The sequence below is a fragment of the Dicentrarchus labrax genome, unplaced genomic scaffold (assembly GCF_905237075.1).
Source record: "Dicentrarchus labrax unplaced genomic scaffold, dlabrax2021, whole genome shotgun sequence".
NCBI classification, from domain to species: domain Eukaryota; kingdom Metazoa; phylum Chordata; class Actinopteri; family Moronidae; genus Dicentrarchus; species Dicentrarchus labrax.
Window position 1 is genome coordinate 4659270 of NW_026136719.1, and position 20483 is coordinate 4679752.

At 36.6% G+C, this 20483-nt stretch overlaps 2 protein-coding genes across 2 annotated transcripts; one reads left to right on the forward strand and one right to left on the reverse strand.

The window, feature by feature from the left end:
- Positions 1-231: 231 nt before the first annotated feature.
- On the forward strand, positions 232-2797 carry LOC127351177 (interleukin-17C). Its single transcript, XM_051378469.1, has 3 exons — positions 232-489; positions 603-820; positions 1973-2797. The coding sequence occupies exons 1-3, from the start codon at positions 466-468 to the stop codon at positions 2211-2213; spliced, it is 483 nt and encodes a 160-aa protein (XP_051234429.1). The 5' UTR covers positions 232-465; the 3' UTR covers positions 2214-2797.
- A 5624-nt stretch (positions 2798-8421) lies between these two features.
- Positions 8422-12911, reverse strand: LOC127351163 (beta-1,3-galactosyltransferase 1). The gene is made up of 2 exons (XM_051378446.1): positions 12590-12911; positions 8422-12041 (listed from the first exon to the last, which is right to left on the reverse strand). The coding sequence occupies exons 1-2, from the start codon at positions 12622-12624 to the stop codon at positions 10808-10810; spliced, it is 1269 nt and encodes a 422-aa protein (XP_051234406.1). The 5' UTR covers positions 12625-12911; the 3' UTR covers positions 8422-10807.
- Between the last annotated feature and the right edge of the window lie 7572 nt (positions 12912-20483).

The window sequence follows — 20483 nt, forward strand, 5'->3', positions numbered from 1 at the left end:
CATAATATTATAATAATATTGGAATATATTATTATATTATTATTATTATACTATAATATAATAATATTATAATAATATTGGAATATATTATTATATTATTATTATATTATAATATAATAATATAATAATAATATTGGAATATATTATTATAATATAATAGAATATCAGTTTGAACCAATATAATAATTTTTCTAAGGTTAAAATAAAAGGTTAAAATAATAAAGGGTGGACAGGGACGATGATGAAACAGGAAAAAAAAAAAAGTGAGGTGTGTTTTTTACTAAAGTTAAACTACAGAGTCTGACACCGCCCAGCTCGGGGGGCGGGTCAGACTCTTGGAGCTCAGCAAGTGTATTACGCGCTTTAGAAACTTCCAACCTCAGAACTACAGACACACATAGACTCTATATAAACCGGGTCCAATGGAGCTGCTGGACTCAAACCTCGAACTTGTGAAGGTCCAAGATGACATGGTGCAGTCTGCAAATGGTAATGGCTCTCCCTCTCCCTCTCCCTCTCTCCCTCTCCCTCCCTCTCCCTCTCCCTCTCTCTCCCTCCCTCCCTCTCTTCATGGAGTCTGTTTGTTCTTCATGGTTCTGTAGATCTCTCTGGGCTCGCTGCTGCTCTACCAGGCCTCCTCCAGGTCCACATGTGTCAGCAAGGAGCAGTTCGACAGCCGGGCCGAGGCGTTCCTCCGGGCCTACCGGAACACCGCGGAACTGAAGGTCTCCGCGGAACCGGAGCCGAGGACCTGCGAGCAGACGGTCGAAGAGCTGCAGGGAGACCTGAACAAGCGCTCCTTGTCTCCGTGGAGGTACAGGTGGGTGAGAGTACGGCGGCCGGAGGGGGATAAAAGCGCGCAGTGATAACGACAGTGGGAAGAAAAGTATAAAAGTATTTCTACTTTAGTTACTCTACAGTTTAAAAGTATTTCATTAAAGTATCAGCATCAGAATATACTTAAAGTACCAAAGTAAAAGTACTAATACTGCAGTGTGATAATACTCTATTACAAAGTAAAAGTACTAATACTGCAGTGTGATGATACTCTATTACAAAGTAAAAGTACTAATACTGCAGTGTGATAATACTCTATTACAAAGTAAAAGCACTAATACTGCAGTGTGATGATACTCTATTACAAAGTAAAAGTACTAATACTGCAGTGTGATAATACTCTATTACAAAGTAAAAGCACTAATACTGCAGTGTAATAATACTCTATTACAAAGTAAAAGCACTAATACTGCAGTGTAATAATACTCTATTACAAAGTAAAAGTACTAATACTGCAGTGTGATGATACTCTATTACAAAGTAAAAGCACTAATACTGCAGTGTAATAATACTCTATTACAAAGTAAAAGTACTAATACTGCAGTGCAATAATACTCTATTACAAAGTAAAAGTACTAATACTGCAGTGTAATAATACTCTATTACAAAGTAAAAGTACTAATACTGCAGTGTGATAATACTCTATTACAAAGTAAAAGTACTAATACTGTAGTTTATTACTCTACAGTTTAAAAGTAATTCATTCAAGTATCAGCTTAAAAATATACTTAAAGTACCAAAAGTAAAAGTATTGATTTTAGAGTACAGAACAAAGTATTTTATATTACTGTATTATTGATTATTGATTAATCATCAGTTAAAAGCTGAAGCTGGTTAACATTGATCTTTATCACTTTATATGCTGATTGGTAGTTTGTGAATTTCCCTCCAGGATCAATAAAGTTTTTATCATAGTTGATTGATTGATAAATGTATTGGTAAGAGTATAAAGTGGTTGTATTTGATCAGCTGATCAATAACTCTTTAAAGCATTATTAATGACTGTGGTTAAAACTTTGATCAGTAAGTTAAACTTTAGAGAAAACGTTTGGTTTGAAATCACAAACACAGGTCAGACCCTCAGTGTGATTGGTTCCCAGTTATTGATCGATCGGTGTCTGTCTGTCTGTCTCAGCCTGAACCGAAGTGACGACCGGGTCCCTCACGAGATCGCCTTCGCTGAGTGCGTCTGTCAGGGCTGCATCATCGACCAGCGCGAAGACCTCACCTACAACTCGGTCCCGATGTTAGCGCCGCTGATGGTCCTGAAGAGGAGCCCCTGCCCGACCGACCGCGATAAATACCTGCTGAAGAGGGAGGTGATCGATATCCCGGTGGGCTGCACCTGCGCCCTGCCCAGATACTCCGAGGGATGAAACCCTCTCCCGTGCTGATCTTTTATTACGTCTCTATCCACTAACACAAAGGCGCCATCCTGTTTTAGTTTTTATCAATTTCAGTTTGTTTGTGGTAAAATTTAGAGTTTTGTTAAATTATTGATCGACGTGTTAAAAGAACGTCTCGAAGTAAAGACACAGTTTAAAAACGACCTTCGTCCAGACGGAGACGGGAGTTTATCTAATGGTCCCGGAGGATGAATCAGATTATTGATCGCCTGTTTTTACACCAGCAGGTTGACGTTTAATGCTCAATACTGTGAAAGTACAGTAGAAAATATGTTAAATATGTCTTTATTATGTCTTATTTATTTTTAATTTATCTCAGTTCGTTAAAGAAAACATAATCACAATATTAAATGCTTAAAGTATAAATCTTTTTTTTACGCCCAAAACTTTACAGAAAACAAACAAATAAATACAAATAAAAAATAAGAATAAAGTGATAAAAGATAATAATTTATTAAACACATTTTTAATAAAATATATAAAAAGAAAAACACAGAGTTAAACAAAAAGCGAGAATCGGAGGACAGACAGAGAGAGAGACAGACAGACAGACAGACAGAACAGACAGAGAGAGAGACAGACAGAGAGAGAGACAACCTTAATTACACAACAATTGGAAGTTAAACAATAAAAATTAGGAAGACGTGTTTTGTTTGTTAAATATAAATAATATAATATATATATAATAAAAAGTAAATAAACATAATAAACAGTATTTTAACGGCCTTTAAATCAGAAAGATGAGTCTTTAAACACTTTAACCCTGACAGGTAAACCTATACACTATACTTATACCTCTGCCGATAAGACTGGAATCAATGTGATCAATAATCAGCTAATCGTTTCAGCATTAACTGAAGCAACGTAACTTTTAGACTCGAGCAGGTGCTTTTCAGATAACTGCAGCAAGTCGCTCTTCACCACACTAACTAATTCAACAGTTTGCACTAACTGATCAATGTGAAATATCGGATCAATATATATGTTTTTTTTTTATGGCTAGCAGCTAGAAGGACGTTTTTAGAGAAATGTGCTAATTGGCTTTCCGTGTCGAGAGTCAGACGAGACGATCAATAAGGCTTTCCGTGTCGAGAGTCAGACGAGACGATCAATAACGTCTGCACGGTAAATATGAAGCTACAGGCTAGTTAGCGTAGCTTAGCGTAAAGACTGGAAACGGGGGGAAACAGCTAGCCTCAAAGTACTCTGATATCTGCTTCCATGTGAAAATCATCTTGTATTTTTAAGGTGAAATTGGTTGAATGAATTCTGTTTGGGCCTTTTTCACAGCAGCCTTTTGTGGTGTTTAATAGTAGGGTAAACAAAAGTATTCCCAATCATAGTAATTAGTTAGATTTAGTGTAGCAGAGTCTTTCCACTGCACAAAAGCAGCAACCTGACTCTGTTTGACTTCGATTGAACTTTAATTAGTTTCCCTGCAGGGTTCCCACGCAGCCTGGAAAACCTGGAAAACCTGGAAAACCTGGAAATTTAGATTTTTTTTTAACTTTTCCTGTCACAGTGTTTTCACCTGGAAGCTCACTAACGAATAAATGTTTTTAATCTAATGCACACTTTAATGTCTTTACACTTGGACAGAGCCCGGCTAGCCGTTTCCTCATTTATGCTAAGCTAACTAGCCGACAGCTGAAAAAGTGAATTTCTCCCATAAAACTGTTCCTTTAAAATGAGACCGACTGATGTTACACACAGGTTACATTAAACCACACGTTGATGGATTACAAGCATCACATTCCTCATTGAGTGTTTGTTTTTTTTTATATATATTTTTTATTTATTTAGTGTTTTTTATTGTGGTCGAAGGTAGATTTGATCGCTGTGAAGGGGCCAGTGAAACCAGTGAAACCAGTGAAACCAGTGAGTGAAGTTTAATAACCTCATTGGGCATTGTTGTGAATGTTGACCTCTGCTGGATAAAAGGTGTCAGACGCCTCTGGAGGTCAACGAGTGACTCTAATGTTTGGATTTATTATTAAAGTTTTATGATGCACTGTTTTTATTCTGTAACTGGATGAATCTTCTCACACGGGACGATTAAATGCTGCTAATTTGAAACGAGGCGTCCCGTCACTGGCCCAGTGACGTAGTTGAATTTAGGTTTTTTATTTTTTGGTGTAAATTATGAAACAATTAACTCCTGTGCTCGTCTCATCTCAAATATTTGTTCAACTGTTTCTGTTTTTAAGCTATTTACCAAAAAATAAAAAGAGTTTTCTTTGAGTCGTTTGTCCTGTTTTGTCTTTTTGATTAAAACAATATATATATATATATACTGCCCTACAAAGAGCCGTTATCAGCTGGGTAAACGGTAATAATAGCAAATAATTCCTTAATATGATGTTGTTTTGTTAATATTTTAAAGATATGATTGAGGTAAAAACACTATCAGTAAATATAACCTGTTCTTTTAGCTTTCCATCACTTTGTTTTTTAATTATACTAATAATAATTACCTTTAAATTAATATAATAAATGAATATACACCTTAATATGTTTAAATAAGTCATTAAATAGTAGCTCCACTCCACCAAATTGTAAATTTCTAGTTAAAAATTATTCTGCTAACCTTTTTAGCGGTGCTAATGTATCTGATTTTTCATGTGGGATAATTAATTAAATTAACAAGATGTTAACGCACAGACATTTATATATTTATCAGTTTATTTAACAGTTACGGGGCTTCAGTCGAGGCTAGCTGTGGCTATCTCTAGCTAACAGGGTATAGCTCTCTTTAGCGGTTAAAATTTACGATTTTGAGCGTAACTAAATTTTGACTGAATGTAAAATATATAATTGTACTTTCACAGTTAATTCCCAGTCTTTATTTTACAGTAATATAGATGAAAATCACAGCAATGTATTGTGTTTCTATAGTAACCGGTCACAATATCTCTGTAAAAAATACATTAATTAAAATGAAATTACAATATGATATTGTAATAATCATCTGTAGTTACTGTAAATTCACAATAATTACTTGTTATTTAACATTTTTACTGTATTATTACTTCAACTCAGTGGCCAGTAAATTCCTGTAAGTGTGCAGTCTGTGTACGACGTTAAAATACCGTACTTTTACATATCAATAGTTTCTTTACATCAACGCATTGGCCCATATGTCTGCACATATTTTGTAGATTTAAGGAACAGGTACACAAATATTTACAACAGTATGTACAGTGCATGATATACTATACATATAAAGACAATATCTTTAAAGTTATATTTAAATACAGTGAATCACCAATAAGCCAGTAGTTTCCAACCTTTGTGCGACACCATTTCTCCCGGTAACTTCACCAGACTGCTCTTCATTGACCTTCTTCATCCACTGGGTGCACAGCTTCCTCAGCGACAGACCACAAACCGTTACCGCTGTAACATCCTCTACTTTAATCACCAACACCGGAGTCCCACAGGGCTGCATCCTGAGTCCCTTCCTGTTTACCCTCCACACCAATCACTGTACGAGCCCCTCGGCCATCATCCTCGCACTCCTTCATGACAATAAGTTATTTCTAAGCTATCTAGACTCCTCCCCCACTTCACACAGTGGTGCACGGACAACTATCTGCAGATGAACGTCACAAAAACACAAAACAACTGTTAATTACCACCTCCTGCACCCACAGCACAGCCCCCATCTCCACCCACCTGCTGCTGCTTTATAAAAGTATTGTACCACCCATTCTCCTCTACTGTTCCCCCTGTTTCTTTAACATGTTATCTGCCTCCAGTAGAAACAAACTCATTATTGGTCTCCTTCAACCTCTCAGACTTCAACAGCAAAACCATCACACGTCACAGCCGACGACCCCGGGCCGATACAGATCACTGGCTCCCTGAATATATAAATATATAATATATAAATCTAAATAAAACTTTAAACTGACTCAGTCACATATTTTATGGATATTTCAGATTATATTAAAAACTGTACAATGAACTCAAATAAAGAACTCAGTAACTGCAGGAAGTTTGTGTAAAACAAGAGATTTAAATTAATTATTTCCTGTTTAGGAAACTTTTTAAAATTTCTTTTGTTTGTATTATGTATTTTTTTTTATAAATCTTTTTTTTTTTTTTTACAAATTCAGTGTTTTCTTGTCCCTTTGCCAGATGCTGAAATACTCTGTATAAGTTTTCTTACACTCATTAAAATCAAGAAGTCCTCGCGACTCCCCCGTTAAGCTTTGGCGACCCCTAGTGGGGGTCCAGACCCTCAGGTTGGGAACCATTGGGACTTAATTACTGAGACAATGTATTGATAACCTCCCAAATATTGATAGTCACATGAAAAGAGTTTGTAAATTGGACAGTAACAATATGGGACACTGAATTTATTTGAGGACTTTTTTCTTTTCCAATAAAAACTTTTAGGATTCTTATAAATTCCTCAAACTCATATCAGACTTTTTCCTCTTTATAAGAAAAACTGGTCAAATATTATAATGTTGTTGTCTTCATTCATTCATTCATGTTTACCTGATGAATCTGCTCCGTGTGACTCAACATTTGTGTGATAGATGGCGATATTTCCCCACTAACAGACCTTTCGCTCCACTGATTTAGAGTCAGAGAGACTGAGGAGAAAGGACACAACGTTACTTTGAAAGCCTAAAAGATTCAGTGTGTTTGAAGGAACAATTTAAGAGTTTGCGAGACAGAAAATTAAATGTACAATCTGTAGTTTCTGCCACTAGGAGGTCTCTCACATCATTTCAATGTAAGAACACAACTCAACTACATATATAACATAAAGCTAATAGTTTATAAGTGTTTTAATGAATAAATGTTACAGATTATATCTTTAAGTGGGAAATATTTTGATAATGACTAATTTTTTATGTAAAAACTTGGTTTCAGCTTCACAAATGAGACAATTTGCTGCTTTTCATTTGAATTATTTGAATTATTTTAATGTATTTCTGCTGGTTGGACAAAACAAACATTGTAAAAGCGTCACTTTGGGTCACTGTGAGTTCAGAAAATACAAATCAATCAATCAATGGATTAACAGAGGAAATAATCATTAGTTGCAGTCTGATACTAAATAGTTAAAAATCAAACAACTACATTAAAATCCTGTTTTTTTAAATTAATGAGAATAATCTAATTAAAGTAAAACAGTCACATTTCTGAGTGCTTTTACTTTTAATACTTCCTGACTTGTTTTCACATTAAATGCATAAAAGAAAAGTATTACATCAACAGTAACATGTAACCTTAAGCCGTCCTCAAACTCTCCGCTCTATATAACAAATATAAAGAGAATTTAACCAAAAATGAATAAATAAATAAGAAAAGAAAAAGAGTTCCTGTAGTAGATCCAAACGTATTTAACAAGGTCTGAAAAAAGTCCCCAAATCTTTTCATACAAATTCAATTTGTAGTATCAGAGTGTTTCCAGAGGCGGGGGGGCACTGACCTCCTGGTATCATATGAAACTAGACGACCTATTGGGGCTAAAGAATGCTCCAAAAACTGGCCAGGGTCATTTTCAAACGGAACCGTTGACCTCTGAATGAAAATGGGTCCAATGGGTTTCCACGAGTCTCCACTTTTACTGACAACAGGCCAACTTTATGCTAATCAATACAGTTTATTGCCTGTGGTATGACTGTGTTAGTGTCACCAAGTGCATAAAGTAGTGCTCCCATCGCCTCACTTCACTGAGGAGGTTTTGTTTGTTTGTTTACGAAGTTTCCAACCTTTTTCCTTAAGAAACCCTTTTTCTACACATTTCTTATGGACATTTTATATTATATTATATTATATTCAAAACTGTACAAAGAATCCAAGAAGTTTGTGTAAAACGAGAGATTTGGATGAGCAGATTATTTCCTGTTTAGGGAACTTTTTATACAACTCTGTCTGGATTATGTATTTTTTAAATCATTTTTAACATCATACAGACTCAATAGGCTTAATTTTTTACAAATTCTGTGTTTTCTTCTCCCTGACACTTGGCTGTTGTTCTATTAGACAATTTACTCACTTTCTTGTACGGCTCCTACTGACTTTCTGGTAAAATAAATACATAAAATAAAAGAAATTGAGACATTGTTCAGTTAAAAACTCCTTTTACATTAAAGTAAATGACCCGAATGCTTCCTCCTCCTCTGACAGCACAGTAAATAAAAACAAACTGCTCAGATTTTACTTAAAGTGTCGACTTTTTATACATATTCTGCACAATATTCAACATCTTATGTCTTTCCCATAACCTGAAATAAAATAAACATTACACAGAAACACACACAACAATAACAACGGATGTTTTCACACAAGAAAATCCACATCCACTCATTCATTGATTCATTCATACGATACAGAATTAAATGATTGATTACTGATTTGATTAAAGTGGAAGTCTCTCTGCATTAGTGTTTAACACTTTTAGAAACTATTAATCTCTTACATGTTACACAGTTTCAAACAAATATCTGTTGATATAAAAACACTGAGGTGGATGTTGAGTTAGATGATCTTATTCTGTCCTCATCTGACTGACTTTAAATTTATTAAGCAGCTTCTGCAACACTAATCTAAAGTGCTTTAGACATTAAAATAAAGGATGAATTCACTTTTATGATGCAGAGTCTGAGCCAGTTATTAACAGTAATTACAATTTGTCACCATGCTGATAAAATAGTCCTCAATTCCTCCAGTTTGCACAGACTTACTAATGCATGAGTCAGTATGTGTCTCTGGTTTCGGTGCACCGTTCTTAACAACAACAAACAAATATAATAATACAATTTAATTTAAATGTATTAAACAAATGTCACATGTTTGGGTCTGAAATCCTCTTTTTGGTGTAACTGGATTCAAGTTAATTTGTGGTAAACTAATTTATGAGGTGAGTGTGAATTAACATCCATTAACTAATCATATAAACTCATGATGTAATTGTTTCTTAAAGCCCCGCCCCTTTTTGGTTACTTAGACATGCTACATGCTAAGCTAATCTATGTTGAAAAAGACGACCACATTTTAAAGATGGTTAAAAGATAAAAGTGACACATATATGATCACATCTTAAATTACCTAATGTTAGATTCTACCTAATCCACTTCAGTCATGTTAGAATAGTTTGGCTCTATATCTAAAAGCTAGTTAGCAAAATAATCTAGATCATTAGCTTAGGTAGGTAACATTAACATTAAAATGTGCTTGTCTTTTTAGATATAACATTATATATAATATAATATAACAATATGTCTAAGTCAGGAAAGGAGAAAGTTGACTAAAACTGGAGTTTTTATCTTCTTAATCCTGACTTAAATATTTAATTTGACAAAATGTCCCTGAGGATTAACGTTAGCTTACGTTGCAGCCATTACAGCCCTTTTTACAAACATATTCTGATCAAACTCTGTGAATTAAGTGTTTATTTCAACCAAAACCAGAGTTGGTGATTGTTGGAAAGACTAACAAAGAAGGTTTTGGTGAGTTTTTACTTTTATTTCTGTCCCACTGTTTTGCTCTGTGGTGAATTTCCTATAAATATATAAATATAAATATATATAAATATATATATATATATATATATATATATATATATATAATATATATAATAACCTTTAAGCACATGTTTTGTATCCTTAAGTGTAAACAGATATTTTTAAAAAGGGGGGGGCTTGTAAAACCTGTATTTCACCTGTAATTTCCCACGAGCACTAATGTGTACAGCCGGGGTTGAACCTGTGGCTCTGTGAAAGCAGCGAGGACACAAGCTGAAACGTGTCTGTCTGACAACAAACAAAAACCCTTCGTACCAACAACAGGAGACTTCCGGCTGCAGCCGAAGCGTTCGCGCCTGTTCCTGTTAGTAAGGGTCACAATGTTTAAATACTCAACAGAGATGAGGCGTCGCTCTCTCTCTCTCTCTCTCTCTCTCCCCTTCTAATTCTAACATCACGCATGTAAGTCGCTCTCCAGTCTCGCTTGTCGCATGGAGCAACAATGCACCTGAATGCGGTGACATGTCGTAACAGGTTGTACGAGGAAGAGCGAGGCCCCGTGCCCAAGAAAACCCTGGAAGGACTCATGATTGGCACAGCTCATTGTAGTTCAAGTTAGAATATTTGTGCCTGTAACATGTGACTAACACACTTTAAAGGTTTTATTTCTCTTAAGCAAACTGCTTCACCCTCCAAGGTCAAATATTAACTCTTTTAAACATTAACATTTTTGCTTAACAACCTTTTGTATCTTCTTATATCAAACATTACGACTGTGTTGAAACTTTTCTTTGTGTGTGTGTTTTCCTTCATATGTTTACTTTGATCAACCCTGCAGCTGACAGCCTTTTGTGGGTTTCGAGGAAGTCTTCAGCTTTAGATTTTATCTACAGAGCAACAAGGTGAGCTCGGTGTAACAGAAGAGCCCAGACCTGTTTAACACAGTTTATCACATGATTTATCATACAGAGAGATAATTCACATGTAAACCACAGAAAGAACGGATTGAATTTCACAAAAATGAGCTGAGAGAATCCAGTCCTGCTTATCAATATATTACTCTTATCTCTTCACAGATCAGCAGTACGGGCCAGGTCTTTTAAAGTCTTTCCAGTTGCCCAACCGATCAGTGTTTTCATTCGTTGTGGTGGCTATTAGCCTGGAGTACCCGCAGCGGCTGTATGACACAGGAAAGACGTTAAAGTAACCCCAGCTCGGGGGGTCGGTGGGAGGGATGCCCAAGTACTCCATACACAACCCCAAATACACGTCTTCAATGTAAAGAGCTTTAACGTGTCTGGATGCCTCCACCAGCTTTTTAGGGAGGTCTAGAGACAGGACGTAGCCCAGACCCAGAGCGTAACGTGGGTACTGTGAGTGAGAGTAAATCTCCACAGGTACGTACCACTTAGACTTTCTATCTCTCAGCACTGCGCCGCCTCTCGCCACGAGTCCCGTCATGTAGTTTGTCTTTGGAGCGTTTACCAGCATGCCGACGAGATTGGGCACATTCAGAAACATGTCTGAGTCGATCTTCATGGCGTAAGAAGCGCCGGAGCAGTGGGAGTCCAGCCACTCCAGCATCACCATGGTTTTGATGGTCAGGTTCTTGTAGCAGTCCAGGAAGTCGCTCTGGATCAGGTCTTGATGCTCTTTGCTCTCCTGCAGCAGCTGCCCTTGGAGCCGCTCTGCTCCCTCTCCGGCCGGCAGCCCCAGCAGGAAGAACAGCTTCACCACTTTGCCCTGTACCGAGCTCTCGCCTCCCCAGGTGCTGCGGATGATGTCACGATGTGCCCTGTTGTGGGGCGCCACAGGGACCATCAGAACCAGGAACGGCTTCTGCTCCTCACATTTCTTTGGTTCATTTATAATGAAGCCGTACTCGTAGGGGTATTCCACTAAGTACGGCCCCGGAGACACATAAGGAACCGGCGTTGGTGGCTCAGTTTTCTGCTGATGCACCTTCACAGTCTGTCGCGGCGGAGCAGCGCTCAGGTCTGTCACATCGGTTGATGTGGCGTTCTCAGTACGAGGGAGCCCAGATGAGTTGGTCACAGTGGTCTCCGGTTCAGGTCCAGGTCCAGGTCCAGGAGGGCCGGTGCTCTGATGGACCACATTTTGTTGGTGGCTTTTAAAAGGAATGTATTGCGTCCACCATTTATGGTTCCATTTGGGCGACATTTCCTTTATGTTTGTGTTGTATAAGAACAGAACTGCGCCCAACACCAGGATGAAGAAGAGGCAGTGGCGCCGAGACCAACCACACCACCGCCTGCTCTCCGGCAGTTTCCCAACATCCACCATCACCTGGCTGAGAGGGAATAAATCTGTCATCAGTATTTTTGTTTGTCATGTTGAAATAAATACAAACACTCTGACTAAAGAACTGTTTAACATGTCATTTACATGTTTGATGCTCTCATGTTCGAGCCAAAGTTAACAAACTAAACTTAACTCAGATACAAATGACAACTACACTATATTGTGCTTACACAACTAGCTCAAATATAATACAAATGTACAGGAAAACACAACAAGCATGAGCTCAATGTGTTTATTGAGACTGTGTTTGTATAGTAATACCTATTCTGACAAATACCCCCAATATTATAACGAACAATTAAAGCATTTTTAAACAATATGAAACTATAAATTGAAACTAAACTGAAAAACAAAATTTAAAACTAATAAAAGAAGCAGAACTATATATAAAACTCTGCTTCCTGCTTCATATATTTAACATTTTCCACAACTGTGATGCTTTTCTTCACCACAAACAGCGTCCTTCTCCTCGTCCTCCCCGTCAGACACAAAATGCTTTTACGACTGCACAAACTAAAACTGAAAACTCTCACATACCTCTGTCCTCCCTTCTCAAAGCCACCCTCCAGCATGTCGACGTCCTCCCGTCCGCAGACGCAGGCTGTCGTCCTTTCAGATATGTAGCAGAGAAAAAGTTACAGGATGTTTCTCCACTGAAAAATTCATGACAGGACTTGGCTTTCAGTTGCAGGTAAGAGTGACTCTTCACCTGCCTGCTACCACAAACTGGAGCGACGAAGATCATTGAGGAGTGTTCTCCCAGTCTGGTTCCTGCTTCATGTAACCATAGCACTCTATTAGTCCTTTACCTGAGGAGCAGCCACACCTTTGTTTGCTCCACCCCCCCCACCGGTTTGGTTTGTGTGTGTGTGTGTGTGTGTGTGTGTGTGTGTTGTTTGGAAATCCTCTAGAGGCTCTGGGAACAGGTCTTCTTTAGCCTGTGCCGTTGCTCCTTTATTACATGAACCACACCTTTTTCTGTGTGTGTTGAAAGAGAGACAACCTTCTGCTCTTTGGTTAGACTAACACGCTTCCGCGCGCTCATGCATTTAAAATAAGACTTACAGATTAAAGAATAATCTGTAATATGTCCTCTTTAATGTGTATTATAAGTATTGCTTACACAGAGTGGCCTGTTGTCAGTGTGTCAGCTGGTGTATTAATAGTTTTATCAATGTTTAAATGGTGATGTTGCTGTAAATGAAAAATGTCAGGAAGTGAGCGCCAGGAGAGATGTTGTAGATAAGAAAAGTATTTAGTTGTTTATGTTTATTTTAAACATGTAAAAGAAAACAAGACAACTTTTAAAAGAACAATAATCAATACATAAATCCTCATAAACAACATTAAATCTTACCTGCTTGAGCAGGAATAAGAGGAAGTACACACTTCCCCCTTTACCTGCACACACACAATCCTAACTGTATATTATTCATTATCTAACTGCTTTATACAAGTTCTCCACTGTATTTCACACAGGTTTATTAAGTATTATGAGCTTACAAACCTTCACACTAAAACTCTTTTACTCCAACTTTATTTTCCCCTGTAAAGAACTTTGAGCTGCATTTTAGTTTGAAAAGTGCTGTAAAATTTTATTATTATTACTATTTGATATATTTCATGTACAGTACTTCTGCTTTATAGTGTTGTTATCTGTGTCTTTATACAAGCTTTAGTTTTTATATCTGTATTTTACTTACTTACTTCGTGTTTTTGATTAAATTTTTTTCCTGTAAAGCACTTTATCTATAAAAGGTGCTTCATAAATAAATAACAATAAATTGTTTATTATCATTATTACCTGATATATGTCACACACAGTATTTCTGCTTTATAGTGTTGTTCTGTAATGTGTTTATTATATTTACTCCTTTCTGCTGTTCCTTATCGATGTTATTCGGTGGAAGAGAAGGTGACATACATATATTTGAATAAAATTTGTTTTTGTCTGGAGCTGTTTTCCCTGCTTAAATTAAAGGAAAATACTTCTCGCCTAGAGTTATATAAGAGGAATCTCTCTAATGTCTGGATGTTAAAGGATCAGTTCACCAAAAAATAAAAAAATACATATCCAGGATCAGTTCATTTATTATTATACAACAAAATGAAAGTTTAAAGTCTTTTCATGCTCAACACAAAGAGAAAGATCATTAATTATATAGTAGAATAACATATAGTAAACCAATATATACAGTTATTTATATTTATGTACACACTCAGAAACACTCTGGTTGAATGTAAACCGAACGCGGTCCACCTGTCGAGGGTTTGATCCGGGATGTTGATGGACCTGGTCTCTGTAAAGATGTGAACAGTCTCTGATTTCCTGTTTGTTTGGCGTCCAAACTACACAACAGCCAGCACTGTAAAAACAAGTCTGAACATTTACAGGGTTTCCCCGTTTATTTTACAGATTTTTCCTCCTTTTTTAAGCAACAGGAAATATTAATAAAATGACACAAATAACCTCTGAACATATATGTCTAATGTAAAATAACCTGACAAATCAAACAAAAGAGAGAGAGAGAGAGAGAGAGAGAGAGAGAGAGAGAGAGAGAGAGAGAGAGAGAGGCTTTGTTGTTAAACCAATAATAGAGTCAAAGATCAATCATTTATCAAAGGTGGAGAACAGGATTCAGAGCTAGACGGGTCCGTGTGGTTACACTTTATCACTCTTATGACTATTAATTAAACAGCTTGTTTAAATACACTGGAGGGAGAATATTTCATTCCAGCCAACAGTTTCTGAGCCACAAACAGGGAACCAGTATATAATGCAACACCAACCCTTTAGACTCCAAACAATGTATCACAGTGGAGTATTTTCCATATTTTTTAACTTTTAAAATATATTTTGTGTAAATCAAAGCTCCCACAATGACAAATAATAGTATGTGAAAGAGATATACAGATTTCACAGGCTTTTGGGGGAAGTTATTGTTATTATTGTGGTTTAAAATGTCTGATTTCACAAAAAAAGTGACGTTTGTAGGCAAAAATTACAGAAATAGTTGCAATTTTCTTTCCGTTTTTTTTAAAATTATAATTCATTAACAATTAAAGACAATAAATTACATGCAGAATTCACAGGGAATAGTGATAGTGACTGGATATAAAATCTCTTTATTTTAATTCATCTATTCGGCCAAAAAGTCTCAAATTTGAGAAATTTTGGCTCTAAAACGTTCAGAATCAGCTTTAAAAACGCGTTCAGTTTGTGTGTGAATTTAATAATAGTTACTCAGGTCATGTTTTTCTTTTAATGCTATAATAAACTTCACACCACAGTCAGGACAGAACATGTGAGGCCGAATCATTCTCCAGATACTCTTTACATGAGTCAGACACTGAACCCGTACGGTTGTTTTATCAGTGTGGGTGTGAAAGAAATCTGATCAATAACCTTTTTATTTGGTATTTTATTTTCAAAGTACAAATAAAAATCACAAACTTTTAATTCAGTGTCACTTAAATCTACTGAAGATACTTAATTAACTAGGAAAATTAAGTTAGTTTTACTTAAAAAATTCAATATAATCAGTTAGTTTTAAATTAAATTATCTGATTTTAATGCAACAAATTACTTTAACTCAAAATAATTGATGATTTTAAGTTCACAGAAACATTCCTGATTAATAACTTTTTACTGGGTATTTTATTTTCTTAGTGTCACTTAAATCTACCAAAACTACTTGATCAAGAATGTTTTTTAACTAATTTAAAGTTATATTTATCTAACTTTAAGTTAAATAACTAAATAAACTCTTTTACAGTGCGGTTTATAGTGAAGAATGTGTGTACTTTACCCACCTCTGTTCAGCTGTTATCACATTAGATAAAGTATGTAGCGTCTGTCTCACCTGTTCTCAGGTGACAGCAGCGGCGTCAACCCCATCCTCTGAAGAACAGTGTGGCACAAAGCTCTGAAGTTAAAGGACAGAAACACAAATAATCCGAAACCGATGACGAGAACGCCTCTCTCATCTTTAGACGAGGCCGGTTGTTGACGCCAAAACCAATGAAGTGTCGGTGGTGTTTGTTCCAGGTGTCAGTCAGACATGAAATCTGATCCGGGAACATTTGTCTCCATTGCACTGTTGATTTCTGAGGAATCACATTACAATTCAGGAAACAGATTCAAAAAGGTTATTTTGTTACAACGAGGAAGCTAAACAATAGTTCGCCAACATTGTGCACTTGGATGCTTTTGATTGGTCACCGTATCGCCAGCTGACGTCGCGTCGCCAAAACAAAAGTTGTGTCGGGTTCAGCTCGGTGTTTTTGTGCCAGACTCAACGGCCTCAACCGAGGGGCCCCATTCAAATCAATGTGGAGGCTTCATTTGTGCCACAAAGCTAATGTCAGTCTGCCCTGAAACTAACATCAGCTCTGATTTCTCTCTTAATGGGGGAGAAAACCAACATGTCAAACCAGTTGACCTTCATAAATCCTGCTCCTTCTAGCTCCTTCTAGCTCCTTCTAACTCCTTCTAGCTCCTTCTAGCTCCTTTTAACTCCTTCTAGCTCCTTTCAACTCCTTTTAACTCCTTTTAGCTCCTTCTATCTCCTTCTAGCTCCTTTCAACTCCTTCTATCTCCTTTCAACTCCCTACTGTTTTGCTACAGATTAAACCACTAGCTAACTAGGCTTTATAAGCACATTCACTATCTAATGTGAGCAAACATTCAGCTGATATCAGATAACTTTAGATGAGACTAGTTACCATTTATGTCCCAGCGGGTACAAAGTCTCACTGCTTGTGCACACAGGTGTAAATACCTGTGTGACCTTTGAGTGGAGGCGGTTCAGGTGTTAACAGGTGCTCACGCTCTCATGCTCACTGCTGGCTGGTTCATCTGCTCGCAAACAGACGCAGATTACAACGTTTTCTGCAGGTTCGTGTTATTTACTGATTCTAAACAATCCTACCAACCAATGTAGGATAGTTACATAGTTACACAGGAGCAACCGAGTCTGCAAACACTTAAAGTTTCCCTCAATAAACTGAAATAAATGGAGAATAAAAAGGTAAATAACGAGCGACAGAGTAAAGGAGGACGTGGAGCGTGGTCTTCACAGGAAGTACAACAACCTTTGAGCGCAGTAAACCATAAAACTTCACCTGTTCTGGCCTAATTAGATTAGATCCACGTCTACCACTGACACAGCGGGGCAGTACACCAGAGTGGATCTTTTTCACAGCAGCCGTTCTGACACGAAACAGTCGGGTAAACACAGGCCAATGATACTCTTTAAGGTTGTGTATAATTTAGTGTGGCAGAGACTTTGACGTGCACGATAGCAACACCTTCACTCTGTTTGACCTGAACTGAACCTGAATCATTGGTAACACCTGGGTTTACCCGACTGGCTGGTGTCAAAACAGCTGCTGTGAAAAAGGTCTGTATCAGCTGGCACATTAATTTAGATCAGTGGGTCCCAAACCTTTTTCCTTAAGTAAGGTAACTGACTCAGGGACATATTTTATGATATTTGGTTTTTAATAATAATTAACAATTATTGTTTCTAGATTAAAACAGAAATTACAATCAGAAACCCAAATTTCCTGTGAATATTGATCATAATTATCTGTATTTTCATGTATTTTTCTAATTTTTAACAATCAAACATACTTAACAGGAGTCCTTTTGTCTTGTTTTCTTCTCATTGTTCTATTAACAGTAACAATGTTTGTCTTAAATAATCGTCTAAAAGTTAGAAATAACATTAATTTCATTCAATTTTCTTCACATAAACGGATGAAATGCTAAAATATATGCCTACTAATTATTAAACGTTTACTTATACCCCTCAAAGATTAGTTTAATAAAATGTGTTAAAAATAGAAATTAATATAACAATCTGTTACGGCCACATTTTAAACTCAGTGATAGATTTAAAGAAAAACATTTATATAATGTATTTGGAAGAAATTGAAGATATAGAAGCAACACTTCTCAATATATAGTTTTCTATGTTACCCTTTAGATATTTCAGTACAGTTTCCTTTGATAAGAATCTGAACAGTGTCACTACAGGAGATGGTTTGTGTAATCCCACGTGAACCTCAGCAGGTTTCTCAGCTTGTGTTTATTTAACCGTGTCGGACAGCGATGATAACAGTGATGCTGCTGTCGATCCGCAACAATGAAGAACAAAAGACGTCTGTGATACTGGACTGTCCCATCTCATTAGACCGGTTTCTGAACCCTAACAGGGTTTCTAACAGGGGGCAGTTGGGCTCAGCTGTTAACGCCTGAAGGGTCTTTAATCTCTTCAACGATTGGCCAATATAGATAACTCACTTCACTGTTTGCATGTCAGGTGTTTACTTTTACCCTGATAGTGAAATAGTAGTTTCACTGTCTGTCTGTTGACTTTTGTGGTGGTATAGTCTCCAACGGTATTTGCACTCACTATCTGCCCTCATGGTATTTAAAGGGTTGTTACGTATGCTAATATCAAACAATTCAACCACAAGCTCACCTGGCGAGAGCAGATTTGGATGGTTGAGAACGTTTGTTGCATCTGGAGCTGATTTCTCTTTTTAAATTGAGAGAAAATATAAGAGATATTTAGGAGAACGAGGCCCCATTGGTGTTATAATATGTGGATGGTGTGCCGTGGGACACCAGGTCAGTGAAACAGCCCCTCCTCTGACCCTCGAACCCCCCCCGGTAGTTTGCAGTGCTGTTGACTCTCTGAGGCTTCAGGTGTTTGCGGCTGTGTGAAAGGTGATCTGGGCGTTCCTGGAAAAGAGAGACAGCTTCCTCACAATGAAACTTACCCTGAGGAGATAAAAGTGGGGGGGATTTCAGTGTTTCACCTGATGTTGTACTGCCCCCCCCCTTCAAACACCTCCAACACTCATTATCAAGAGATCTAGATGGTTTTACTCTGACCTCCTGATGTGGCCCTTCAACTCACACATAAAACAAACTTAAAGACGAGTGCTCTCGTTGTCATTCTCGTCTCAGAGGTGATGCTTTCCTGTATCACTTTTAAGAAACTGTAAACGGTTATATTTCTGAGGAATTAGTGTCCAGGTTTCCTCAAACAAAGAAAACTAACTATTTAATATGTAAGTTATTTTCTCTAATACAGTATAAGTCGATGTCATTTCATTAAACCTTTCCTTGATTCCTGGACTTATTTACAAGTCTCCAAAAGATCTTGTTTTCCAATAATCTGAGAGATACACTGTAAAGCCTGTTGAGTTAGTCGAACTCAAACTGTTTGAGGAAACCGTTTATTAACTCAAACAATTTCAGCATGAAAAAATATTTGATCTGAGTAAAAGTAACTCAAGTATTTATTCAGGAAAATTCATTTTCTTTTACCAATTCAATTCAGTTAATTTAAGTAAAAAACATATACATACTTTAATAAAAATATATATTGAAATTCAGGGCCACATCAGATGAATTATTTACCTTTATTTATTTATTTATAAAGAATAATGTCTAGTGACAAACTAACTTTCTTTATCATCAAAACAATACATATGGAATATTTATTTTAATTGTATTTTCATTGCTTTTATATATGTTAAAATTTTTTAATTTATATATTTTTTAGTAATTTGGTATTCATTATTTTTTAATTTAATTATATTTTGTGTATGAAGTGCTACAGAGCACTTTTTGAAAAGGTTGTATATAAATAAAGTGATTATTATTATTATTATTATTATTATTAAGAAATTCAATGAGTTTATTCTTTAAAGTTACTCTAATTTGAATTAACTGGGAGGAAAATAAATTTATATTTATGGATATAGCTCTAGATTAATATTTTTAGACACTTATACTTTATTCCCCCAAACCTTTATTTAAAACAATCTGTCTTACACTTTCCAGCAGGAATCTTGAGTTACATTTTATAAAAGAAAACAAATAAAATAGTCAACGGTGACAATAATAATTTATAATATCAGTAACAGTAAATAACAGTAAACATATACATTGATAAATTAAACTAATTTAAAAAACAAAAACAAATACAAACACTATATATAAAAACGTAAACATAAACAATAAATAAAACAAATCAATAAAAATAATTAAAGCTGCAAGCAGCGTTGAGCGGGACCTCGCACCCCACCCAACTCGGGGCGCGCTGCGGCCGCGTCGCGTGCCGTCGTAACACGTGGGGACCACAACATGAAAATGTCACGTAAATCAGCTCAAAATGGCCAAGCGGCGCTTACCTCCTGTTGCCAGAAGGTGGCGCTATCACCATGTCTGAATGTTGTCATGTAGACATGTTCAAGGCGAGAGTGTTATCAAACACGTGAAGTTTCATTGAGATTGGACCACGTACGCTGAAGTTATGAGGACGTGTTCAGGGCAAAACTGTTTCAGAATATATGAAGTTTATCGGAGATTGGACATTGCACACTGAAGTTATGAGTGGCATTTCATGGCGAA

Coding starts and splice junctions, on each gene's coding strand:
- LOC127351177 (XM_051378469.1), top strand. CDS start 466: ATGACATGGTGCAGTCTGCAAATG. Junction 490..602: donor CATGGTGCAGTCTGCAAATG/GTAATGGCTCTC, acceptor ATGGTTCTGTAG/ATCTCTCTGGGCTCGCTGCT. Junction 821..1,972: donor TTGTCTCCGTGGAGGTACAG/GTGGGTGAGAGT, acceptor TGTCTGTCTCAG/CCTGAACCGAAGTGACGACC.
- LOC127351163 (XM_051378446.1), bottom strand. CDS start 12,624: ATGCTGGAGGGTGGCTTTGAGAAGGGAGGACAGAG. Junction 12,042..12,589: donor TTTGAGAAGGGAGGACAGAG/GTATGTGAGAGT, acceptor ATTCCCTCTCAG/CCAGGTGATGGTGGATGTTG.